The sequence below is a fragment of the Phascolarctos cinereus genome, unplaced genomic scaffold, assembly GCF_003287225.1.
Source record: "Phascolarctos cinereus isolate Bilbo 61053 unplaced genomic scaffold, phaCin_HiC Scaffold_1;HRSCAF=81, whole genome shotgun sequence".
Taxonomy (NCBI): Eukaryota; Metazoa; Chordata; class Mammalia; order Diprotodontia; family Phascolarctidae; genus Phascolarctos; species Phascolarctos cinereus.
The window spans coordinates 261,682,774-261,710,670 of NW_027555514.1; the positions used below are offsets into that span (position 1 = coordinate 261,682,774).

At 40.0% G+C, this 27,897-nt stretch overlaps 1 protein-coding gene across 1 annotated transcript in view; it reads left to right on the forward strand.

The window, feature by feature from the left end:
• Window positions 1-27,897, forward strand: part of PLEKHG7 (pleckstrin homology and RhoGEF domain containing G7) — a 74,446-nt gene that overhangs the window by 14,098 nt on the left and 32,451 nt on the right. Inside the window, exons 3-8 of the mRNA XM_021006421.2 lie at window positions 12,207-12,334; window positions 16,181-16,221; window positions 20,058-20,153; window positions 22,047-22,190; window positions 24,355-24,450; window positions 26,271-26,372. Coding sequence (XP_020862080.1) covers window positions 12,207-12,334; window positions 16,181-16,221; window positions 20,058-20,153; window positions 22,047-22,190; window positions 24,355-24,450; window positions 26,271-26,372 — 607 coding nt within the window. The remainder of the gene's footprint in view (window positions 1-12,206; window positions 12,335-16,180; window positions 16,222-20,057; window positions 20,154-22,046; window positions 22,191-24,354; window positions 24,451-26,270; window positions 26,373-27,897) is intronic.

Genomic DNA, 27,897 nt, shown 5'->3' on the forward strand with positions numbered 1-27,897 from the left:
AATTTATTGGGCAAAAAGGGGTCTCAAGTAGAAAAAGTTTAAGAAGTCTTTGTTTAGACCATTCCATGGTGCCTCTCATGATTACCTTTTATAAGTGACTTGAAAATTGTAATTGTTAGCATTCTCTTTTCTCCTCCTTCCTTCCCCTCCCCCAACCCCACCCCCTACCCTACTACTATCATTGTGGAAATCTATGGAGGCTTCATGGGACTAAAGATTATTTTGTGTTTTAATCATGGTGAATTACCAAGACCTAAGAGAAGGCAGTAACATTGGTAAAGCAGAAAGAACATTGGTTCTAGAGTCAATGGATCCAAGTTTACATCCTGCCTTGATGCTTAACTCTCTGTGTAAACTTGGATAAGTTCCTTCATTTCCTAGGGCTCAGTTTTCTCTTCTGTAAAATTAAGGAGGTTGGATTATATGGCCTCCGAGACCCTTCCTCTTCTTGACTTATGGTCATATCTGGTTCACTAAAACTCCCTGGACCTTGATTTCCTCACATGTAAAATGAGACAGTTGAATTAGATGGACTCTGAGCTTCCTTCCAGCCCTAGATTTAAGTGTATAAAATTAGCATCTCATGGTCAGCCTGCTGGGGACAAGCACCTCCACACTTGGCTAGGCTGATTCTTTGGGCAACAGACATAGCCTGTCACAGGGTCTTTCCAGCTTAGTAGAACCCACCATCCCTTGTGCTCTATTTTGCATCACTAATCATAACTATTTTTCCATCAAGAAAAGCTTAAGATAAGCAAACGCTGTCATACGCCATGTTCTCCTGAAGCACGTGTCTCTGCTTCTTCATAGACACAGCTGTTTCCTGCATAGGAAATGCTAGAGACATTGAGCGGGAAGATTTTCAAAAGCTGAAACTCATTGAGAGCACACAGGTTAAGATTGCCTCCAAATGTTAAGGGTCAAAAGAATACCAGCAGAAAAACCACATTCAACAACTCAAATTGGAAATCTGCCCTTCTTATGAGCTTAGACCTGGTTTTTAACCAGTTTCATGAACTATAATCTGACTTCAGATTGTGTTTCTCTTCGATCCTAACAATAAGCTTCTAAATGGTGATGAATTTGAAACATCTCTTTCATTTTGGCTTGCTAGTTTACCTTGCCATATCTGCTCTCATAACTGAATATTTTAACCTTAAGTGATCCATCTCTTAGTTCTGGCCCTTTGAAACATGAGACCTCACTACCACAGATGGTCCCTGGGTACATCAGACCTCCCTGCTAGCATTATAACTCATGTGAGGGTTCTTTATCTCAGGGTACAACTGTACCCATTGAAGCTATGACAAATTTATGTTATCTCATCTCAACTGGGTCCTCACTGCAGCAAGGCAATGCTGTTCCCCTATAACTGATTCTCTCTCCAACTTACCACAGTTACAAACTATCCTCAAGCCTCCCCATCATCTACTCCCTCAGTTGAGGATTTTATGTTATACTTTATCCAGAAAATCAAAGCCAATCACCAGGCCCAGCTCTTCTCTCCTTTTCATCTAGCATCCCCTTGACATCACGTCCCACTTATTCCTAATGTAAGGTGGTCCTTCTCACCGAGGCTAATTCTTCTAATCTTGATCCCTTCTCTAGCAGATTGCCCCCACTATCATTCCCGTTCTTTCTCTAATTTTCAGTCTCTCCCTATCAGTTCCTTCCCCACTGCTTACAAACACATGCATATCTCCCTCATCCTGGAAAAAAAAACCTCACCAAATCCTACCTTCCCTGCTAACCTATCATCCTATATCTCCCTCCACTTCTCAGCTAAATTCCTTGTAAAAGCCATCTATACTCAATGCCTCCATTTTCTCTCTTCTCCATCCTTTGCAGTCTGACCTCCAACCTCCTCATTCACCTGAAACTTCTCTCTCCAAAATTACCAGTGATCTCTTAATCACCAAATCTAATGACTCTTTCTCGATCCCACTTCTTTTTTATTTCTTTGAAGCATTTGACAGTCAACACCAGAGCAATTTTCCAAGTATATTTTTTTTAAGGCAATTCGGGTTAAGTCACTTGCCCAGGGTCACACAGCTAGTAAGTTCTGAGGCTAGATATGAACTCAGGTCCTCCTGGCTCCAGGGCTGGTGCTTTATCCACTGCATCATCTAGCTGCCCTTCCAAATATATTCTTGACAACAGCTTGTAGTATTGGTGGTATAGTAGTGAGCAAAGCTGCCTTCTAAGCAGTTGATCCAGGTATGATTCCTAACCCATGGAACTGAGTATTTTGAAAGGCAGCCTGGGATAGAGTGCTGATTTTGGAATCAAGAAGACCTGGATTCAAATCCCACACATGTAACTTGTGACTCGGGACAAGTCACTTAATCTCTATGAACCTCAGTTTCTTCATCTGTAAAATATGGGGGTTGGACTTCATGACTTCTCAAATCCCTTCAAGCTCAAGTCCACCTGAGATCCAGACTAGCCTGACTATTCTTTTTTGTTTTATAGATTTGTTTTATAGATTACTGTAGTGAAAGAATTCATCTCCAAGTAGGCACCCTATGAGTAATCAGCCTCCCTCCAGCAGCATAAAACAGATTTGAAATTGATGGGTCCAAATTCTACTTCTTGTAATTCCCACCCACATGAAACTAGGTAATCTCTTCACCTCTCTGAGGTGAACCTCTGTTTCCTCATCTATAAAATGAGGCAGTTGGGCTATATGACCTCTGCCAACTCTAAATCTGCAATCCTAAACCATATAGCTTTTAGGTATTTACCTAGGTTAGTCCTAGGAAAGCAAAAATAGTGTGCGAGGTAAGGGGTTTCCAGCTGAAACCTTAGTTTAACAGCCTTCTTTAAAATGCAAATGCCACCTAAGAAGGGTGATTTTCTTTCATAATTTCATGTGAATTTACTAAAGACTGAGAATTTTGGTTCCAGGAAAGGAAAGGCAGGGGTGGGTGGAGCTTTGGACAGTCAGAAAACAATTTAAGAGAAACAAACTCCTGCAGAAGTAGGACAAGGGAGGAGGAAAGAGGTGAAAAGAGGAAGCATAGACCAACCTTAAAATTTGACCCAGTCATTAGTTTCCTGGGTACCTCAGAAAACCTTCTCTGAACATGTAAACAGATGGACTTTTCCTTCCATGCAGGCTATGTTGGGAGAGTTCATCCCTTGAGCAATATGGCTGCTAACTCTAAAGGCCCTTTGAGAGCTGAAATTTCTATCTGCAACATTTGCAGTAGTGTCTGTATCTTTCTTCAGGTAAAGAACAATGTATGTGATCACATATCTGAAGGGAAAAGGACCTTTCTTGATATTCCCAGGTGTTAATGCCTTCCCCCTGTTTCTCAAATCACTTTGGGTTGATTTTGTATATATCCTATATTAGAAGCAGTGTGGTGTACAGTCAGCAAGACCTGGATTCACATCCTCCCTCTGACACATACTGGCTGTGTGACCCTAGGCAAGTTATTTGACTTCTCAGTGATCTAGGCAGTTTTCTAATACAACTTGCAGAGAAATTAGTAGAGGGAGTTTACTCACCTAGGAATCCCCTATGCCAATGATATCCCATGTCCACTCTCTATCCCCTATGCCTATATGCTGTAATCTACTACTAATCCCTTGACATGTTGAAGCTCCTTAGTAGAAGATAAATTCCTTGAGGGCTTACATGATCTCTCTTGTGTTTGTCTTCCCAAAACCTAGCAGAGAGGGAGATGCAGAGTAAACACTTTTGATTCCTTTCAGTCATGCCCAACTCTCCATGACCCCCTTTGGGGTTTTCTTTGCAGAGATACCAGAATGGTTTGCCATTCCTTCTCCAGCTCACTTTACAGATGAGGAAACTGAGGCAGAGTGAAGTGATTTGCCCATGATCACACAGCTAGTAAGTGTCTAAGGCTGAATTTGAATTCATGGAGATGGGTCTTCCTGACTCCAGGCCCACAGCATTATAGGTGCCCCATATCTGATGCAAAAAATGCAGGGGTAGCAGTTATGATCTCAGACAAAGTTATGGCTAAAATAGATTTAATTAAAAGAGATAAACAGGGTAACTACATTTTTATAAAAGGTACCATAGACAATGAAGCAATGCCAATACTGAACCTATATGCACCAAATAATATAGCATCTAAAATTTAAAAAAAAAAGTTAAATGAATTACAGGTAGAAATAGATAGTAATATTGTAACAGTAGGGTACTTTAATCTTCCCCTTTCAGAACTAGATGAATCTAACAAAAAAAAGAAAGAAAGAAAGAAGTCAAGGAAGTGAATAGAATTTTAGATAAGCCAAAAATGATAGATATCTGCAGAGAATTGAATGGAAATAGAAAGGAATACATCTTTTTTCTCAGTGGTTCATGGTGCCTTTACAAAGACTGACCATATATTAGCACATAAAAATTTTACAGTTAAAAGTAGAAATATTAAAAGCAAATACTTAATAAATGATTATTACGTTATTGATTGACCTTGGAAGTCTTTGAATCCCATCCCTTCACTTTATAGGAAGGGGGAGGGAGAGGTAGGAATAAGGCCTGAGTATGGTTGAGTGACTTACTTAGGGTCATATAGGTGATATGTGAATAGTCAATTTTTTTCTAGATTCCTGACTCCAAATCCAGCACAGTTTCCCCCTATACCCCACACCACTTTTAACATTAGATTTAACTATATTTGTAATAAACAAAACTTTGACCCTAACAATATATAGTCTTTGCATTAACTTGTTGGTCAAAATGGAATATTATACATAATTTTGTATATAAATATTTAAATGGCATAAATTAAAATGTACAGGCTTAGTCATGTCATTTAACAATCTTTCCTCCCCTTGACCTCACCCCCAGTAGAAAAAAAAAGATCCTTGAGAACAGAGGCTGTTTCATTAATGTCTTTGTATAAGTAATGCCTAATGCAATGTCTACCATATAATACACGTTTCACAACTACTTAATGAATTAAAATCCAGTGACGTAGGCTCAAAATGTCATTCATATTTAACTTTTCCTTATTCCTCACCTCCATCTGCCCAGTCAATTGTCACATCAGGCCAAACCTCTCTTTCCATTATCTCTCACATCATTTTCTTCCTTTTGACTCAGATTGATAACACCCTAGGTCCTGCTCTCATTACCTAAGTCCCCCTAACTCTAGCCTCCTCCATTCCAATTTGTCCTTCATAAACCTGCTAAAGCAATCTTTGTGGTGCAGAAGAATTTGGACAATGTCAATCCCTGCTTGAAAACTTTCCATGGCTCCCTATTGGTTAAAGAAACAATCTGCTTGCCTATCATTTAAGGCCTTCCAGGTGGCACAGTGGATAGAGTATCTGAGCTTGGAATCAGAAAGACCCGAGTTCAAATGTGGCCTCAGATACTTACTATCTATGTGACCCTGGACAAGTCACTTAATTCTGTTTGCCTCAGTTTCTTCATCTGTAAAATGAATTGGAGAAGGAATTGGCCAGTCTTTCACAAGAAAATCCCAAGTGGGATCACAAAGAGTGGGACATGACTGAAACTACTGAACAACATAATCTAGTTCTGGCCTTATTTTCAATCTGTATCTCTCTATTCTTATATTCATACTCTTTATTCACCCTCTATTCCATCCAGTCTAGTTCTACTAGCTGTTCTCTGATCTCATCCAGCCTTCTCCCATTTCTGTGTATTTGTATTCTCTCCATTTCTCCAACAATTTAAATAATTCTCTTTCTTCGGTGTCTAGCTAGGGTCTGCATCATAAACATTTTTCTCTATCACTTTCTTAAGACGATCAACAAAACAACAAACCAAGGCCTGATGTATAACATTTGCTGATTTCCAAGGTATAAATGCTCACATTGAAAATTAACATTTGACTCTCCCAACTTTGAACTGTATCCAGCACACCCATGGACCGAGAAGGGACCTTAGAGATCATCTCATCCATAGCATCTTGATCCTTTGTGTCCGAATCCTCCTCTCTGGAAATCTGGTAAAACTTGGGGGATCCCTTCTCAGATTGGTGTTCATTGCCTACATTCATAATGGAAAGAAATGCTCAATTTCAAAGAGAGGTTACTAAAAATGAAGATGCAATTTTTTTCCCATACAAATTCACAGACCCACTGAAATCTGTCCAAAGACCCCAGGTTAAGAACTCTTCATCTAGTCCAACACCCCCTCACTTCACAGATATAGAAGCTGACCTCCACATGAGCGAAATGACTGGCCCATAGACACCTGAGGCAGAGAAAGTGAGATATGGTTCAAAACTAAGGTCCTCTTGACTTCAAATCCAGAGTTCATTTCATTGCACATAATGCCCTTTCCTTTACCATACATTTTCTCCCTCCATAATTTTCTTTGGAAAATATCTACAAGGACTAATTCCTCCCTTATTAATTGTACTTCAAGGCTATATCTTTTGGTTAAAGGTATTGGGGAGTGAGGCAGGAATTGCTTTCTGTTGCTGACCCTCAAGTGATGTCTTTCACTGTGTGTGTGTGTGTGTGTGTGTGTGTGCGCGCACGCGCACACACACTTGGTCAGGGGTGGGGAAACATTCTCTGGATTCCCAGAATTGCCGCAGTCACCCACCCACATATCAAAGCTTACATATTTCAGCAAAGGACAGAAAGGAAAAGAGAAGCTGGTGACTCTGGGCCAGAGACCAAGAGATCCTGACCAGTAGCATGGGAACTGTCCGCTCTGATCTGTCAGTGGCCCTGCAGCACAACTGAGGGTCAGTGGATGGGGGCTATGTTTGTGTCTGTGAGTGAGGGGTGAGAATGGAGTTTCATCTGAGAACTGGGGTGTGACCGAAAGCCCAGACAACTGGGAACCTTGCTCACACACTCAGGTTTAGGACCTATTTTGATCCATGGCATAGAATTAGATCTGGCAGGGACTTCTGAGGCCATCTAGGCTAACTCCTCATTTTAGAGGTGAAGAAAGTGAGATTCAGAGATATGCAGGGGCTTGCCCAGGATCACACAGCTAGTAAGTGTGAGAAGTGGGATGGGAACCCCAAAATTGAGTCCTAAAAACCAGGTTCTTAGTTATGTTTTCCAACCAAAATGAAAAAAGAGAGAATAAAGATTTTTGGTTTTGCATTGGTGTTTTTCATTGGATATTTCCAAGCATTTGATCAAAATGATCAGCCCATTCCTCTAAGAACCCCTGGTTTCCTTCAAGATACTGCTTGAATCACCAGCTACTTGAATCCTTTCTTGATTATCCCCCAACTGATGCCCTATTCCCCCAAATTACTTTGTTTTTATTTTGTGTATATATGTATGCATGTATGTATGGAAAGACAGATGGATAGACAAATAGATGGATAGATGGATGGACACATAGATGGATATATTGATAGATACTATATATACATATATACACACACACACACACACACACACACACACACACTATATACATAAGTGTATACATATGTACGTGAATATGTATGTATGGAAAGATAGTACATATATGTGTGCTTATATATATGTATATTTGTATATGTGTGCAAGTATGGTATGTGTGTATGTATGCAGGGAGGGAGAGGGAAAGAGACAGAGAGAAAGAGAAAGAGAGAGCATTGACTCTGGAGACAGAAGACCTGCATTCAAATCCTACTCCTGATGTATACTGCCTGCATGACCTTGGGCAAGTCACTTAACAGAAGGATCATGCATGTCAATTGTTGCAAAAAAAAAATTTTGGTAATGTATCCTATCTGTGCAAAGTCCTTTAAATGCAAATAATTGCACGCAGATATTATAATTGTACTTTGAAATGAAAACTTTCATCATACTATCTCAATGTTCTTTGACTTATAAATTTTAAAAATGTGTCAATCAATGTAGCTTGATCCTTCAAGGTATTCTAAAACGCCAGTCCTTCTATTAACTTCTCCAGACTTCAGTTTTCTCAGTTGTAAAACAAGGGGTGGAATAGATGGCCTTTGAGGTCTTTGAGGGCTTTGGACCTGGAATCCTATGATCATATGTGCATACTTTCTTCACTAACAGAATGTAAACTTCTAAAGGAAATGTTTCAGTTTTGTGTTTGTTTCTCCAGTGCCTATCACAGTGCATGGGACATGGTAGACTCTTAATAAATTCTTAATGATTGATTGATTTCCTGTCCCAGCACACCTGAGATAGGTAAATATCAAGAGGTAATAGAGAACCACTCCCCCACTATCCTACACATTGTTCATGGATGGATTACTAATTTATATTGAAAGCCACTGGGCAACTAATATATCCAGAATTAGAAATGTGGCAGACTAGAAAGAACCCTGCATTTGCAGCACAAAACCTGGGTTTGAATCCTGACTCAGTCAATTGACTGTCAAGTTAAGTGACCTTGGGCAAGTCACTTAAATTCTCTGTTTCCCATCTGAAAAATGATTGAATTAGATGATCTCTAAGGCAGTGGTGTCCAGGTGTATTTTTATTTATTTCGTTAAACATTTCCCAATTACATTTTAATACAGTTGGAGGCACTGGGGAGGGTTGCATACGATATGTCTGACACTTCTGCTCTATGATATTATCAGGATCTAAATCCAGTTTTGTTGGTAGAGGGATTTTTTTTTTCCCAGAAACTCCTGGTACTGATAAAATTGAAGGGAAGGATGAAACAAAAAATATATTTCTGGCTTAAATTCATTGAGTTACTCTGTGAAACCTTTAAAATTTTTCATTTCTCTAACAATTCTAACATTAGGAATAGCAGAATTGTGATCTATAGTGAGTTTCTCTGTTTAGGCCATTATTTCTTACTCACAGATAACTCCATCTCCCTTCACAGCACCAGCCAGCAAAGTGTGAGACGATTTCTTCTGAATAGTCCCAAATATCCATATCTTTCTCCTGTTGACTGACTGATTCTCCTGATGAATCAATCTGCTAACTTTGTCCAAAAAGGAAGGGAGATAGTCTGACATGACCTGCTCTTTTCAAGAACCTGTGCTGGATTTTGTGATCATCACTTTCTTTTCTAAATTCTCAGAAATGATCCTTTTAATAATTGAAAAACTCCATAATTTTTCCAGGAATCAAATTCAGGCTTATTTTCCTATAGCACTAAAGATTCCCTATTTTTTAAATAAGGTAACATTTCCCCTTTTCCAGTACTGAGACACTTCTTCCATTCTTCATGGTCTTTCAAAATAGGGCAAGGAAGTAATGAAGGTAGCTGAGAGGAAGATGTAATTTCAACATAAGGACATGCTTCCTAATAACTAAGAGTAGTCTAAAAGAATAATGGACAGTTTGGGGGGCTTGTGGCTATGTTGCTGAGAGTGCCCAGCAGACTTTCATGGGTGAGCATTACTCTCTTCTTCCTCTGTTCTGAGGGCTCCCCTTCACAGGATGAGATGACTTCGGACAAGCTGGACAATGACTTTTAGGAGATGCCTGCTTAGGTATGGCTTAGACTTGACTATCTATTTCCTCACTACGAGAAATTATTAAAATCAAAAGACACACATTGACAAATACTTAAAACATGATACAATACTCATACCTCCTGTCAACTCAGGAGACTGATGATGATGGTGGTGGTGGCAATGATGACTGGCATTTATATAGCACTATTTTTTTGAGGCACTTGGGGTTAAGTGACTTGCCCAGGGTCACACAGCTATTAAGTGTCTGAGGCCTGATTTGAACTCAAGTCCTCCTGACTCCAGTGCTCTATCCACTGTACCACCTAGCTGCCCCTATGTAACACTTTAATATTTGCAAAATACTTTGTATACTTTACTTCATGTGATCTTCACAACCCCTCTTAGGTAGGGGCTATTAGTATCATCTCCATTTAACAGGTGAGGAAATTGAGCTGTGAGAAGTTGTGACTTGCACAGGATCATACATCAAAACACGAAACATTTTTTGGAACTGCGAACAGGCAATTCTACTTCACCTCAGCTCAGCGCTGTCCAAGCAATTCCCTCAAGGTCCATGTCTTCTAGCCAGTCAGGGCATGGCTCGGGCTCAACCTCCTTTGGGGGATCATCTTGTCTGAGAAGCATTGTAGTAGCTGAAAGGATTACCTCCTGAAAGTCAGCCAGCACTAAGAAAGGAGCCCTGAATTTCCAAACACTCAAGGTAGTCATCAAATCTGAAAACTCTCTCTTTCAAGAGTACAGATCAGTCTCCTGAGCTCAGGGAAAGAAAGACAAATGAGTTGCTATATGTCAAGTGCTTTGCACACTTGAAAGCACTACATAAATGCTATTTATTAGAAGAGGCTGCTAGAATTTTGGGATACAGTCTCATGTCCACCTAGAAAAACACATGGTCTCACTGCCATGTCTGAACAGCTACCATAGCTGGGGCTTTGGGGGAAAGGATAAGAAAGAGAAGCCTCCTCCCTTCATGGGAAGCATAAAAGACAACTGTTAAGAGACCCGGTTACATGTTCAGAACAGAGGAAGGAGAGAGTGATGCTCACCCTTGAAAGTCTACTGGGTGCTCTCAGCAACACAGCCCTGCCCCCACTTCACTCACCACTAATCCGTTTCTCTACTCTCCTTCACTGCTAATCTTGAAAATGTTGTCTGCATTCAATATTCCCACTTCCTCACCATTCCCTCTCTTTCCAACTCCTTGCAATCTAACTTCTCCCCAGCCTCTCTCCTACACACACTTATCCTCTTTACTGAAGCCTCTCTCTTTAAAGACCAGAGGGATGAAATGTTTACCAAGAGATCACATGCAGTTAAGTTAGATGAGCTGGAATTTAGACTGAAATCCTCTGATTCAAAATTTTGGTCTTATTCCACTATGATATCTTCAATCCAAGGGACAAAAGTTGCTTCCCTCCCCAAAAAAACAGTCCTTTTTTCAAAAGTTCATCAGAGAAGTGAGAGGTTTTTTGGGGGGAGTACCACTGAATTTTGAGATAGAGAACCTGAGTTCAGACTCTGTCTCTATCAATGACTACCCACAAGATGTTGAGTAAGTCACTTAGTTTCCCTGGGCCTCTGTTGTTTCATCTGTTAATTGAAGAAAGTTAGACTAACCTCTAAGGGTGCATTGAGGTCTAAATCTATTATCCTAAAGTGAGACATTTACTAGCTGTGTGATCCTGGACAAGTCACCTCACCTTGTTTGCCTCAGTTTCCTCATCTGTAAAGTGAGCTAGAGAAGGAAATGGCAAACCACTCCAGTATCTCTGTCAAGAAAACACCAGTTGGGGTCACAAACAGTCTGAAATGACTGAAAACAACTGAATAACAACAAAGAGAGATTGATGTCTGCATCCTACATAGCCTAGGATGGCATCTCCCAGAACAATCTTATCTGAGTGCTATCAGGCAGCATCTCTTTGAAGCAAATCTGGGGGCAGCTAGGTGGCACAGTGGATAGAGCACTGGCCCTGAAGTCAGGAGGACCTGAGTTCAAATCCAGCCTCAGACCAAACACTTGACACTTACTAGCTATGTGACCCTGGGCAAGTCACTTAACCCCAATTGCCTAAAAATAAAAAATTAAAATTAAATAAATTGAAGCAAATCTGAAAATCATAGGAAAAAACCCTCAAAAGTAGCTTCCTAAGATCCTGATGAATAGGAAGAAATTGTACTGCTTGTAGAGACCAGTTTCAATGCGTTATAACTGAGCCAGTGAAATACCTTAGCAGGCCTGAACAGCCTTTACTACACTCTAAAGGCCAGAAAAACACTCAAGATGCCAAGGCAGCTGGAAATTTACGGAGTGAATGAGTCCCTGTTAATCCCTGAGAATGCTGGGGGGGGAGTGATGGAAGTTAGCCAACAGGTCACCAGGACAATATTCAATTGTCCTTCAGTATTGTCCCACTCGATGTCTTAAATATGCCATTCTCTTTTTTTTGTGAATTTATTACTAAGAGCAATTCAAGAGTTATGAGTGATTGGAAATGAGAAGAGCATCACTGTCTCTTATGGCATAAACATCTCTAATGGTGCTTATCTGTTTTCTTTCCATAAAATGTGCTAATAGAAACAACAGCTCTAGGAATATTGATATCCAAGTATCATACCACCATGCTTTTATCCACAGGGTGATTTGTAATAATCTGCATAAATATGCATAATTTAGGTTCATCTTAAATACCCTTTTAAAGCAAAAGAAGCAGGGTTGATTTATGTTGTCATTTCTCCTGAAGAAACTGTATCTGTTTTTATTCAGGCAAAGCCTGGACCAGCAAGCCAAGCGCTAAGCTCTCCCCTCTCTTGCCTTGGGTACAGGTTGTACCAGCACAGGCGAAGTTCAGTGGTGGTGAACCTACCTGGACTTGAGGTGTTCCCTGGAGATCTCCTGGTGCCCGATGGAGTGGCCAGCTACCTGTGCCATCCAGCCCTGCTGCTGAATTCAGGTCACTGTCAGAAGGTTTGGGTTTTTTGAAGTAAGAACCATAAGACCTAAACCTAGCAAAGGCAATTCACATTATTTGAAAGCAACCATTTGGCTTAGCACTAGCTCATCAGCTATAGCAAATGTGTCTCTAAGGCAGGGCAGTTTGCCTAAATGTGTATGGAAGATCTTTGACCTGAAAAATTCCATTGAATCCAATCCCCTCATTTTACAGATAAGGAAAATGATGTCCCAAAAGACTGAGTAATTTGCCCAAGTTCACACAGGTAGTAAGTGAGAGAAGTGGGAATGAGATGGGCCATTTGTAAAGACTGACCCTCGGTCACTGCCACCATTACCACTATGCTAGAAAGACAGTACAGTATACTGTACTGCTGGATCTGAAGGTAGGAAGACCTGGATTCAAAGCCCACCTTGGGTCCTTATTAGTTGTATTACCCTGTGCAAAACATTTAGACTCTATGGGCCTCAGTTTCTTCATCTGTAAAATGAGACACTTGTATTCTTAAGATCTCTAGTGTCCTTTCCAGCTCTGGGTCTTTGATTCTATGAGCTTGGGATCAACCCCTCCATCCATTGTCTTACAAGTTCCCTCAGGCCAGACTCCCAGGGTCAGCCATCTGTGAAACTGAAATGATCGAACATTTACTAGATCTGACACCAAGAGAATCTTAGGGAAAATGTAGAAGTCTTGGCACAGGTCTGTCTGCCTACACCCCATGTTAACAACCTAAATCTGCCACTCGCTACTTTCTGACCCTGGAAAAACCATCCCCTTTCTCTGGACCTTAGTGTTTTCATCTATAAAATGAGAGAGAAATCAGGGACCCTAAAGTTTAGCCATATGAAAAGGCATAATGGTCTTCAAGTTGAGTTCCCTATGTATCTGAGAGTATTCAAGTCATAGAACCTTAGAAGACTTAAGAGATCACCTGGCCCAACTCCCTTATTTCTTTCTATATGATGGAAAAGGTCATAGAGAGGCAAAGGGGTGGACCCAAGCCCACACAGCTGGCTTGTGGCAGAACTTGGGCTAGAATTTATCTCCTGATTCTTAATCCATATTCTTTCCATAAGACCATGCTGCCTCCCACAATCCACGGGCTGAAGGTTGTGATATATACATATGATAACCACAGCAGTAGTCTATATACCTGATTCCACTTTGGAAGCTATCTAAAGTATTTAATTTCCATTAAAATATATTCTCCATTGAAGCCCTACCCTGATGCCTCCTTATGACATGGGGGAGAACCCTTAGTTCTTGAAGGCCGTAACAATAGTGGATAGCCTTTGGAGAGTCTTATAAAGCTGGAAAAGTGTTCAGTGTGGCCAAATGATGACTGTATATCTGTCATAAAAGAATCATCCATGTTACCTTCACACAGGTGCATTCCCAGCTTGCTGCAGGGTGATTTTTTTCATTATTATTATAGCAACTCACAAAGACATGGAGAGGTTGCAACCTATGTTAGCATATGAAGTATCCCCACCAATGGAATTACTGATCTTGGAAATGTCAAAGAATAAATTGCACTACAATTCCTCTGTGGTGCATACCTAACAGCTTCATTTTACATCAAATCAACAAGTCTCTACTCTTAGCACTGAATTAGGTACCATGATGACTGAAAAGATGCTTCCTTTCCTGAGGTCACTCAGTCTAATTCATGAATGAATGAATGAAACCAGATACTATGATTGGGGACTCATACAAAAGCAAGACAATTCCTGGCCTCAGTGAGCAATGCCTATAGGTAAGGAATGGCCAGGGAAGGGAATATGGGTATAGGAAGTCAGAGGGATGATAAGTCGATCCATTGGGCAGCAAATTATTTAACATAACCTTTCCAGAAAGGAATATTAGCATTGACTTTATTATTATGTCCAAAATCAAAGATGGGGCCAATATTGTGTTTTCTTCCAGACAGTATCAGTGTAGCTAGAGGTAAAAGTAAGAAAAGGGCGGAATTAATGAAAGACTAAAGGTATGAGATGTCAATTTGAAAATTTCCATTTCTTGAGCCATCCAAAGGTCAGGGCTCCACGTGTTAGCAGAGATTCAAAGTTAAGTTTTCTTGGTCCATTATAATAATTACACAGAAAGATGATTTCCTTCACTCCAGAGCAAAAATTGCAATTAGTGGGAACTTCACAACTGCTAAGACAAACCTTAAAACACCAGGTAATAAGCAGTTTCCATTAATACTTACCTAGAGGAAGTGTAACTCACCTTTGTCTTTATAAAAATCAGTGAGAGGGCCAAAACCAGAAGGAGGATATTCAGCCAGACAAATACCTCCCAATGGCCCCATTGAAAATACACCGTGAGGCATGTCATTCGCAAATAAATTGCAGCCCAGATAATTACCTCCATTCTACTGAATTGAAAGAAGGGGCCATCTGATGAATTTGATTAGAAGGAGAGATGAATGTAAGTAGGGCCTATTTCATCCATTTTATTTGAGCTGTCAGCTCATGCCACCCAATCACAAGAGTTGCTTCTCAGCCTTTCCAGAGGTACCATTAACACTCACGGCACTGTTTCAGCAATGCTCAAAGAAATTCATGCAAGTAGGGAAGGCAATATATATAAAAGCCAGGGAGCCAAAGTTTTCCTGCTTTGTCTTAATGGTTATTTCTTTTAATGTGGCTTTAAAATGGTTTCCTTCTCAGTCAACCTTGAATTCTAACTACTTGAAAGGAAATCGACAATGTGAACATCTCCAGGCAGATGAAAGCAGCCAGCCTCCTAATGTCATTTTAATTCTCACTGTTTGCATATTCCTTCCAAATTATGAGTGAAGCTTGGTTTATATAATCTCTTGGGCCTCAAGATTTGTCAACACCCATCAGACCACATATATTGGGATGGTTTAGATTTAAGCTTGTATAGAAGTGGGGGCCAGATCAGATAACCTCAAGAGGTCCTTCCATCTAAGACTTTGTGTATTTAATCAGTTACTGAAGTTGTTGTACCACACCTTGTGAAACAAATGGAATTTCCTCTGAATGAAGAATGATAATATTCTAATTAGGTCACCCTAATTCCTACTGAATCTGAAAGATCACAGATTTAATTATGAAAAGAACCTGAATCAAGTCTAGCCTCCTCATTTTATAAGAGCCTACAAAGGTTAAATGACTTGACCACAGTCATATAGATAGCAAATGACAGAACAAGATGATGGTATCACAGATTTAAAGCTGGAAGAGACGTTAGAGGTCAATTTATTTTATGAATGGTGACATCAAAGCCCAGAGAGATTAAATATCTTGCCCACAGCCATTTTGGAAGTAAGTAGAAGAACCAAGATTACGGTATTATAGATTTATAGCTGGACCATAGGGACCATAAAGGATATTTCGTCCAACTCCCTTATTTTCAGATGATAAAACTGAAGCCCACAGAGGTTAAAGGAGTTGTCCATGGTCATAGAGATAGAAAATGGCAGAACTGAGATCATGGCAATGTGGATTTAGATCTGGAAGGGACCTTGGAGGATATCTAATCTAACACCCTTATTTTAGAGAAGAAGAAATTGAGGCTTAGAGAAGCCTGAATGAGAGATATTAAGCAAGTGACTTGTTTAATGTCATTGTTAAAGTCACTTGTTTAGTATCAGAAATGGCATTTGAACCCAGGTCTTTCTAACTCTAAGTCCAGGCTTCATTATATTATTTGAACAAATAGAAATTCTTATTTTGTTCCCTTAAGAGAGAAGTAAAATTAAAACAGGAAAATTTTGGTTCGGCTCATTATTTAAAAAGAAAGATTTCAGAAAGCCTCATGATAATCCATCACTTGCTTATAGAATAATACCTTTTCTTTCATTTCATTTACCAGAACCCAAAAAGCCGAGATGGCCATTCTCCAAGAAAGGCGTGGTGAGTGTCATTTAATATAATTCTTTTAATTAAGCTCCAGCAGTTCAGGACAAAGAACTAACAGCTGAAGTGTTTCTTCCAGCTCTTCCTCTTTATATGGAGACAGGTGGCAGGTGAAATTTAAATGAGATTATAGAAATGGAATTGGTGAGAGCATGCCAAATGGGGCTTTGAGCATTGAAACAATGCCAAATACCAGGCATTAAGGTGCCCAGCCAGGAACAAAGCTCTTTCCCCTGCCTTGGGATGCCCCCTCCTTCCCATACTGTTATGCTTCAGCTTTCTAAATCTGTAACTACATATACCATCATCAATAACTCATTTGATGATAGAAAGTCCTTATATGAGTTGTTGTTAGGACTGGGTTGTTTCAAAGCATTGTGAAATTAATGAGCTAGTCCAGAGAGGGATTCCAGAAATGCATTTCTATTTCAGGGAAAGTGAGCTGGGTTTGAATGAGTTCTTGATTGTGTTCTGTTAAATCAGTTCAGAAGTGTATTCATTCAAGACACTGGTAGCATGTTTATTTGATAGAGCACAGCCTGGCCACTATTGAAAGAGAAGTTGCCATGGCCCAAATCCTTTTTCTTCTGTGTTGAGGGTAAAAGGGCTAATGTAGTCAAGAGCAAGAACAGCTGACTTCTGGGGATTGAAAGAAGGGAGAGCAATTGGAGGAGTGGGAAAAGAAAGATATGTAATGGTACCACCAATTCTCCTGGTTATAGTAAAGGAACAAGCTGAATGACGAAAATTGTTCCATTATTTTCATTAAAAATGAACCTGTCTACCAGCTTAAACAGCTAACTTGTTTTAGGTGCTCTGTCTGTATAAACACTAATTGGGAATGGGAGGACAAAAAGCAAAATAACAACTGGTTATTTTGAAAACTGATTAATTATCATAGAGTTTTTTAGTTGGGAGGGATGCTAAGGGTCATTTAGTCCAACACCCTCTTTTATCAAGGAAGGATAGAATCATAGATTGGGTAGAATATAAGCTCCTTGAGGGTAGGAACAGTTTTTCATCTTGTCTTTGTATTCATAACATAATAACATAACATAATAATAACATGATATATAATAATAACATAATAGGCACCCAATAAATGAATTCTCCCTGTTTTGCAAATAATAATAATACCTAGTATTAATGTAGCACATTAAAGATTACAAAGCATTTTGTGTATATTATCTCATTTGATTCTTACAACTGGGTGAGGCAGGTGTTGTTATTATGCCCTGTTTTGCTGATGAGGAAAACGAGGACATTAAGTGACTCACCCAGGGGTCGTAGCTAATAAATGTTTAAGGTATGACTTGGGCAAACCATCTTCCTATCCCCAAGTACAGTGCTCTAGCCCTATACTATCTTAGAGGTCATCTTTTTTATTTATTTATTTTATTTTTAATTAAGGAATACAACAAGCATTTCCATAACAAAAAAGATAGCATGTGAAACTGCAAATCTAATACGTACAACTTGCTATTCCTTTTAAATATAAAATAATCAGGTATATTTCTTTCTTTTTCTTTTTTTCTACCCTCTTCCTCCACCCACCTTAGAAATGGCTACCATTAGACACAAATGTACGCATGCACGTGTATGGGTATGTGTGGGTATATGTGTGTGTATGTGTAAAATTATTCTACACAAATGTATATTTACCAGTTCTTTCTCTCGATGCAGATAGTATGGTTCTTCATATGTCCTTTATAGTTAATTTGGATATTTATAATAGTCAAAATGACTTATTTGCTCAGTGTTGCTCTTAAAATAATATTGCTGTATACAATGTTCTCTTGGTTTCTGCCTAGAGGTCATTTTGTCCAGCTTCCAGATTCCTTCAAAAATTAGCTCAGGTCTTATATCCCAAAAGAGGACTTTCCTGACATCCTACCCCTCATACCTCTAAATCACTTTGTAATTACTTGTATCTATTTTGCAGGTACTTATTTTCATGCGTGTTATTTCTCAAATAGAACATAAGTTCCTTGAGGGCAGGACCCTTTTGCTTTTGTCTCTGGATCCCCAGGGGCCTAACATAGCATCTAATACAGACTAGTTATTCAATAAATGCCTGATAAATTGAATCTGTTTTTCTGTACAGCTAAAGAAAGGGAGACCCAGCAAGGTTAGGTGACTTGTCCAAAGTCACTTGGGCAATAAGTGGAAAAGCCTGGATTAAAAACCAGGTTCTCTAGCTCCACATTCAGCTTCCTACCCACCATCCCACACTGTCTATCAATTCCACATGAAGACCTAGATTGCATTAAGGGAGGGAGCTGGAGGAGCGTGTTACCCATGTGGAGTTCATTATCCCAAGCAACCATTTGACTAGTCCCTTCTATAAGGAAAGTGAAACAAACGCAGGCAAGAAGGCACCATTAAAGGGGAACCATAAGAACTCCTAATTTCTTTGAGGCTTTCTAAGTCCTTTTCTCAGAACAACACTGTACAGTGGGAAGACCAAGGACTTTTAGCATCATGATAACATAGCTAAATATATTCTGATATTATAAGATCTTAGATTTAGAACTGGAAAGGGCTTCAGAGAGCATCTCAAACAACTCCCTCATTTTACAGATGAGGAAACTGAGGCACAGAGAAGCTAAGTGATTTGTCCAGGGTCACATAGCTAGTAAGGAGCATAGGTAGGATATGAACACACTGACTCCAAGTCTAACATTCAGTAGTAACTACCATACCACAGCCACCTAATTCTCTGAAAGAGTTAACACAACTGGAGGAATGGAACAGTTTATGCCTTCTTCACTAAGACCTCCTGGTATGGGCTCTCAGGGTTGCCAAGTACTCAGAACCTCTAATAATTGCAGAACCCAAGATTTGCCAACTGGTACCTACACCCCCACAACTCCTACAGCCCATTATCTCACTGGGATTCTTTTCTCATTTGATATACTGGTTTCCACAACAGTTCAGTTGCTGTGGTTTCAGACATCAACAAAAAGCATGGAGCCCAATGCTGCAGGATCTCACACACACACACACACACACACACACACACACACACACAATCTCCAAGATGCTTGGTGACTATGGAAAGAACAAAAAGGCTTCCTTCTTTGGAGTCAAAGAAAATACTCATTATCCTCCTTGTCACTAATCTTCATGGGTTTGGAAAATATGAGCAGGCCCTCATAGAGGAGTCACTATTGATGCTGGTAACAGGAGATGATAACCTGTTCCCATTTTTAGCCAATATTATAAATGTGACTCACTCACCCCCCCTTACCCCCACCAGCTGCTTAGATTCACTGCCAACAGCACACATGCTGAGACATAGAAACAAGCTGAAAAATTATCATTGATGAATGTCTATTTGGAATGCTGTCAAATTGGCTTTAAGGCTCTCATACATTATTTTTCTTTCGACACATCCTTCCTGGTTAAATTGCAAAACTGAACTGTTTAAAGGGGTAGTTCCATTCAAGGAAAAATTCATGTGGACATGTCAGAGTCGGAACTTGAACCTATATCTTCCTGCCTACTCTATATTCATTATTATGCAATGCTGCCTCTCTCTCCAGCTCATAATAAGATGTTAATAAATACTTGTTGAATTGAATTTTACAGATGAGAAAAACGAAGCATAGAGGATAAGTGATTATTAATTATTAATTATTAGAAGTTGGATCTGACCCCAGGGCTTCCTCATTCTAATTCCACCATTCCATCCACCTGATAGCCAACCTGTCTACACTAGGTTTAGTAGAGATACCAGATATTTCAAGGAACAACAACAACAAAAAAAATGAAGCTACCTTTGTTGTTTATATCTTCAAGGAATTAACCCATAAAGATTTTTTTTTAAGCAGAGTAAAGACAAACAAAAGCAAGCACTTGACCTGAAAAATTGCCTTTCCACCATTAAGATTACCGACTGCGGTGGATACGAGTTTCACAGCTTGAAGGTATCAACTCAAGTACACCCATATTCTTAACTCTTCTTTGTATTCTATCCCTTCCTTTCTTTTCTTTATTTTTTTTGGGGGGGTGGGGGGGCGGCTAGGCAGTAGGGTTAAGTTACTTGCCCGGAGTCACAAAGCTAGTAATTGTCATGTGTCTGAGGTGGGATTTGAACTCAGGTCCTCCTGACTCCAGGGCCGTGCTCTATCCACTGCACCCCCTAGCTGCCCCTATTCTTTTCTTTCTTAAATGGAATTCACATAGAATTGGGACTAGCAGTCCTCATCTTAGAATTGCCTCGTTTTCATGATGGATACATATTCAATCGATTGAAGCATTGAAATATAGCCTAAGACGTATCATAAATCTCCCCAGAGTACCTCCATCTAATACTTCAATACATCCAGGATTCAGGATGTCATCAGTGTTCCCTCCACCAACAGACATTCATTCATCTTCAATCCCTCCATGGCTCAGTAAGTGCCTTTCTTGAGTTGCTGAGGCTAAAGAAATTCACCAACCTACTGAAATCCTTGGCAATGAGTGTCTCTGTCCTTACCTAGCCCGATCTTCAGGTGATTAACATACTGGGGCCATTATTAGACTTATATACGAAGCCCTTCCAATTGGATATGTTCTGAGTATTTAAATTCTAATCGCATGGACTTCAGAAACCCAGGACTGTAACCACACCATGAAGAGGCATCTGAGAACACAGGTAGAGACCACAGAACAAAATGAATTAAATTCACTTTCACTTTAAAAGCCAATATAAGTGGCTTAAAGTCTCTATGCCCCCAGGCAACTCTCTAAGACTCGAAGTTACAGGACAGTTGCTGATCTGCATTGATAGAAGAGTTCCCTATGCCAACAAAATTTACAACTGCAATCCGAAACCAAAATATGCCACATAGCTCAGATGTGGTAAGTAGTAGCATTACAAACTCAGCTATTCTTTTCAACTCAGCAAAGATATATTCACTGATTCTATGAAAGGCAGAGGGAAAGGGAGGGTGGGACCAGGCATTTATTGAGCACCTGCGATGTGCTAAGCACTTTACAAATATCTCATTTGGGGGCAGCTAGGTGGCACAGTAGATATAGCACCGGCCCTGAAGTCGGGAGGACCTGAGTTCAAATCCAGCCTCAGACCAAACACTTGACACTTACTAGCTGTGTGACCCTGGGCAAGTCACTTAACCCCAGCTGCCTAAAAAGAAAAAAATTTTAAAAAAAAATCTCATTTGACTTAAAGGGATTTTACAGAGGATAGAGCTCCAGGTATGGAGTCAGGAAGACTCATCTCCCTGAGTTCAAATACAGCCTTATCTGTGTGACCCTGAGCAAGTCACTTAGCCTTGTTTGCCTCAGTTTCTTCATCTGTCAAATGAGCTGGAGAAGGAAATCTTTACTAAGAAAACCCCAAATGGGGTCACAGAGTCAGACTTGACTAAAATGTCTAAACAGAACATCGGCCAGGCATTGTGCTATACAGCTGAAAAATGACTGAACGACATGCCCTTTGTATTGTGGGGAATAAATTGACAAGCAACACTTAGGGCCATCGGTGAGAAAAAGTGGATCATGGACTATAGCTTTAGAGTTGAAAGGAACCTCGGAGACCATCCAATCCAACTTTCATTTTCTGGATGAGGAAACTGAGGCCCAGGGAGATTGACTTACCCAAGGTCACACAGGGGATAAGTATCAGAGGCAGGGTCTGAACTCACTCCTAGCTCCAGAGCTAATGATTCTTCTATTGTCTATTGATGTATTCTTGCAAGTCCCCTGCACCTCCACGACCCCCACCACCCCACCATCGCCACCCCAAAATAACAGTGAGTCAGGTCAATCAGGTGAAATGAAAGACTTCTCTTCTTTTTTCTCATTATGTATAGGATAAGACCTGGGAAGAAGTTCTGGAAAGACATGAAAAGCTTCCTAGTGAGCCAGCAGACTTGAGAAAGCAGCAGGAAGCTGTGTGGGAACTCTTCACCAGTGAATGCACCTATTATTTAGACCACTTGCTAGTTCTTAAGATGGTAATGCTCTATTTTGCTTCATTAACAAATTCAAAATGTTCCTTTAACTCCTTGGGAGTCAGCTTTGCTATTACAGAGAGTTAGGTCATTTCATTAAATTTGGAGAGGATTTATGATGCCTACAGTGTGCATGGCACTGTGTTAAGTGCTAGGAATTAAATATTTCCTGATCCCCAGAAACTTACATTCTATGGGAGGAGGTGCTCAGGTTGGTAAATGTAAAATACAGAAAATCAATAAAGAGTAATTTTGAGGAGAGACTTCTAACACAGCTAAGTGGTGCAGTGGGTGGAGTGTAGACCTACAGCTGGGTTCAAATCCAACCTCAGACACTTAAAAGCTGCATGAGCCTGGGCAAGTTACGTAATCTGTGTCTACCTCAGTTTCTTCATCTGCAAAATGGAGATAGTAATAGCACCTATCTGACAGGGTTGTAGTGAGGATCAAACGAGATCTTATTTTAAAGCATTTTGAAAACTTTAAAGTGCTACATAAGTGTTAACTGTTCTCAGCTAAGAAATCAAAGAGGGTCCTTTCTAAAAAATCACATAAACTAAACCTTGAAAGCAAAGAGAGACTAGAGGCAGTGTGGCATAGAGATTAGAAATCTGACCTCACGGGACAACTAGGTGACACAGTGGATAGAGGTCCAGCCTTGGAGTCAGGAGGACCTGAGTTCAAATCCGGCCTCAGGCACTTGATACTAGCTGTGTGACCCTGGGCAACTCACTTAACCCCAACTGTCAGAAAGAAAGAAAGAAAGAAAGAAAGAAAGAAAGAAAGAAAGAAAGAAAGAAAGAAAGAAAGAAAGAAAGAAAGAGAGAAAGAGAGAAAGAAAAGAGAGAAAGAAGAAAGAAAGAAAGAAAGAAAAAGAAAGAAAGAAAAAGAAAGAAAGAAAGAAAGAAAGAAAGAGAGAGAGAAAGAAAGAGAGAAAGAAAGAGAGAGAGAAAGAAAGAAACAGAATGAGAGAGAGAAAGAAAGAGAAAACGAGAGAGAGAATGAGAGAGAGAGAGAGAGAGAGAGAGAGAGAGAGAGAGAGAGAGAGAGAGAGAGAGAGAGAGAGAAAGAAATCTGGCCTCAGAATGAGAAAGATCTGGTTTCCTCTGACACATACTGGCCATGTATTCCTGGCCAAGTCACTTAACCTCTCATTGCCTTCGAGGTAACTCTCTGAGGCTGTGAATTGTAGAGAAGGTGCCAACCTGGATTGGTAAAGGAAATTTGGTCTTCTGGGAGTTCCCTATCCCAACGACATTATAGGTCTAGGTCTATCCCTAAGAATTTCAAGAGGTAAAGATGAGAAAAAGAGCATTCCTACAGGTGGGTCAGCCTGGCAAAGGCATGGAGAAAAGAAATAGAATGTCATATACTATAAACAGTAAGCACCACTTTAAACTGCAGTTTCCTCATCTGTAAAGTGATGATAACAATACTTAGAGTACCTATCTACCTCACAGGCTTACCGTTGGTACCAAATGAGCTAATGTATTCAGAAAACTTCATAAAAATCAATGTTATATGATTAATAAGAAGGAGAAAGCACTGATAGGGTCATAGATTTAAGGCTGGAATGACCTTTGAAGTCATCTGGTTTACTTCCCTCATTTTACAGAGTTACTGGATTTAGAGTCAGAGGATGTGAGTTCAAATCCTGGCTTTGTCACTCTAGGGTCATGACCCTGGGCTTATCACATGTTATCACTCTGAGCCTCAGTTTCCTTACCTATAAAATTAGGAGATTGGAACAGATGACCTCCAAAGTCCATTCTCATTCTAAATGCAGGGAATGTAGAGAGGATGTTTCCTAGTTTGTAGGCAAGGGAATGAAGACAAAGAAAGTTTATATTCCCCCGTTTGGATTTAGTAATAGATACAAGAAGAAATCTGAGGTGGTATGTGCTAGAGACCTAAAATCCATTCCCTTTTTCCTTGAGTACACCATCAGCCAGCCCTCATTAGCATGCAGATCTCCATATCAAAGAGTGGGATCTGAATATATTCCACAATGCTAAAATGGGACCATTTGAATTCAGTAACTTTCTAAAATCCTGAAAATTGTTTTTTAAGTCAATGCAAAGGAACACGAAGTGCACCAATCTCTCAAACAGGAGTCTTCAGACATATAAAGCAGGAATAATGGGCGTTTCTCTGGGGTTTTTCTTAGGTCTTTATGAATACACTCAAATACCTTCAAAACTATGAATGCCTCTTGGATGTGGACTTATGGAAACTTTTTGCTAACCTTGAAGAATTAAGTCAGGTAAGGAAATGATAGGAAGAAAAACTGACTCAGGCAAACTGTGGCACAAAGATAATTTGTTACAACTCATGGAAAGTACTTTAAGATGTCAAGCTTTTATCCATTTCAGTGGGTGGAATTCTACAACATGCATGCCACAACTCCTTTCTTTCCTTGAAAATGTGTAGCACTATGGCTGCAGATATGGCTGTCATGTGCGATTGATTTTACTTAATCTTTTTTCTTTGTTGCAAGAGCAGGATTGTTGAGACAGGAAAGGGGGAGGGAAAAGTTTATACAAAAATGGCAATTATTTGAAAAAAACACAAGTTATCAATAAAACAAGAAAATACAAACAATATTTCAGTTTGCATCAGTATACAGGGATGACCAGCTATTCCCAATCTCTTCTAGCAAAGCAATGGGGCTCCATGCCAGAAGGCATAGCATCATGGGTATGCTGGTAAATGTTTAACAGCCGGCTCTCCAAGAGGAAAAAAGTACACTAGACACATTTTTAATTTTATCTGCATTATTATCATTTTCTCCATCACTTTTTTAAGAACAGACAATCAACAAAACAATAAATCAAGCCCTGAGTTGTAGCATTAGCCAATTTCTGAAGTATAAATGCTCATATTGAAAATTTAAAAATCAACTCTTATGAGCCAGTGGAAGCAGTGAGCTGGCACATCACTGTATGGGATCATAGAGTTAAATTTAGAAGGGGGACTGAGAGTAGTCTAACCTCCTCATTTTACAAAGTGAGGCTAAATATATTCAATAATTTGTCCAGGGTCACAAATTACCAAGCATCTGAGGCACCATCGGTGACTCCAGGCCCAGAGCTCTATCATTTTAGACACCTGCCTAAGAGGGCAGCTAGGTGGCTCAGTGAATAGAGAATTGTACCTGGACTCAGATTCAAATCCAGCCTTAGACACTTACTAGCTGTGTGATCCTAGGTAAGTCACTTAACCCTGTTTGCCTCAGTTTCCTCATCTGTAAAATGAGCTGGAGAAGGAAAAGTCCAGGATCTTTGCCAAGAAAACCCCAAATGGGGTCATGAAGAGTCAGACATGACTGAAGAGCAAAAGAAACCTAGCTAAGAGTCTGTTAAATGCCAAGGTCTGTGTTAGGTACTAGGAATACAAAAACATAAATGAAATAGTTCCTGCCCTCAAGGACTTTGCATTCTCCAATGGAATATATAATATATGGAACTCATACATTGCTGTGGGAGCAGTATTATAGATGTTTACATATGGACAAGCGGTTGAATAATTCAGTCTTGCAATTTGACAGTGGGGTCTGAGGTTAAGGAGACACTGGTTGGTTTTGGCCAACTTGGGAGGAGAGGGTAGGCCTACCCCTCCCCCACCCCATCATCTTAGGAATGGGATGATTTAGGAAAACAAGAAGGGCATTGTGGTGTTCAGGTCTAACGTAATTCTATTTTGTGAGATGGAATCCATTGCACAAGGCTGCGAGTATTAATTACCCTTCCTTCTTGCGCTTATTCCATATCCCCATATTTAAGTAATATTTAAGTAACTAGAAACACATCCCAAAGATTGCCATCACACATCAAAAGACTGTATTCCAAAGTGAATGAGCTCTCTTAACATAGATCTTTCCCTTAAAAATAATAAACCAGAAGAAGATCAAAGAGTGCTGATTCCTATCAGTGCCTTATGCGTCCAAGTGGAAAACTACCACTGTTGTCTTGGCAGTAACCATCAAGAAGGGTCACTTCCATTCATCGAATTTATATTCTTCAAGCCTGAGCTTCAGGTCACAACAAGGTCAAGGTCATCGTCTATCCCTTTGTCTGCCTTCAGGTCAGTCTTGGCTTCCTGAGCTGTTTTTTCAGCACCATCAAGGACTATATAAATTCATCTGGCTCTGCATCCTCCATGGATTTCATCTCTGTGCTCTCCAAGGTAAAATATCTTGACATCCCCAATGGAGTCTCCATGTAGACCCTTCCCCTCTTCCCTGAGAATTGTTTACATTCCTAGATTTTTGCAGAGTGAAAAAAAAAATCACCCCGTCTCCACCCCCTTCTCCCTAATCAAAACTGCCAAATGTAATCTGCAGACAGGTTCACCTTCCCACTGTGCTTATCTTTGGGGCGTACTTATTAACATACAAATCTGAGTGCCTGGAAAAAAACATCTCCCAGTTTGTGAAATGACTTCAATTTTGAGCAATATTCAGGGCAAGAATTTTGAGTTCACTAATTACATGGTTTACTTGGTCTTCTGAGAAAAGTGGCAGCTTCTCCCAGGGAAACAAAACAAAACTTCAAATCCATCAAAGCCCCTGGTGATTCTGCTGTTGTGTTTGGTGTAGAGGGGAAAAGTTGAGATAAAAAGAAAAAGAAACCATAATTCTACCATTAAAGATACTCTCGGTTTTTTCTAAGCAAATGCTGAGAACACACACACACACACACACACACACACACACATCCATAATAATAATAGCTAGCATTTATATAGCAATTTAAGGTTCACAAAGCACTTCATAAATATTATCATGTTTGATCCTCGAAATACTGTGAGGTAGGGGCTAGTTATTATCCTCATTGTACAGGTGAGGAAACTGAGGCAGAGAGACTAATTGATTTCTCCTGGGTCTTATAAATGTAAATGTCTGAGGTGGCATTAGCAATCAGGCCTTCCGAATCCGGGTTCAATTATCTATTGACTGAGCCACCTACCTACCCAAGAGTGTTAAATGCAGTTCTTACTTTAGATTTTGTATTTTTAAAAATATTCTTGAGGCAGCTAGGTGGAGCAGTGGATAGAGCTGCAGCCTTGGAGTCAGGAGGACCTGAGTGCAAATCTGGCCTCAGACACTTGATACTTAACTAGCTGTGTGACCTTGGGCAAGTCACTTAACTCTGATTGCCTATCCCCCCCCAAAAAATATTCATTGATGAGCTGGAGGCAATTAGAACAGTGGAAAGAGCACTGGCCAATCACAAGGCCTGGTATACAGTAGATACTTAATAAATCCTCATTGATTAATTGAATGATTGGTTGGACTGGGAATCAGAAGCCCTGGGTTTCAATCCCGGTTCTGCTACTTAGAAGTATGTTATCTTATAAAATAAAGACCTTGAAGCAGAGGTAGCAAGGCAATAGAAGAAGACAGAGGGCTTCACATGGAATAAGGGATATCTGGATTCGAAGGATGCCTCAGATACCCGCCAGATTTGCAAAACAGGCAAGCCACTTACCAATCTGGGCTTCTGTTTTCTTAAACATAAAATGAAGGACTCTTAAGGTTGATGACATCTTAAGTCCCTTCCAATCTGAATCTATGGTCTTATGAACTGCTCAACACCATTGACTTTACTCAGATCCTGTGTGCTCATAGACTAAAATATTGGAGTTAGAATAATTCCCTTCCTTCTCTTAGTCAGCATTTGTTAAGCACCTACTATGTGCCAGGCACTGT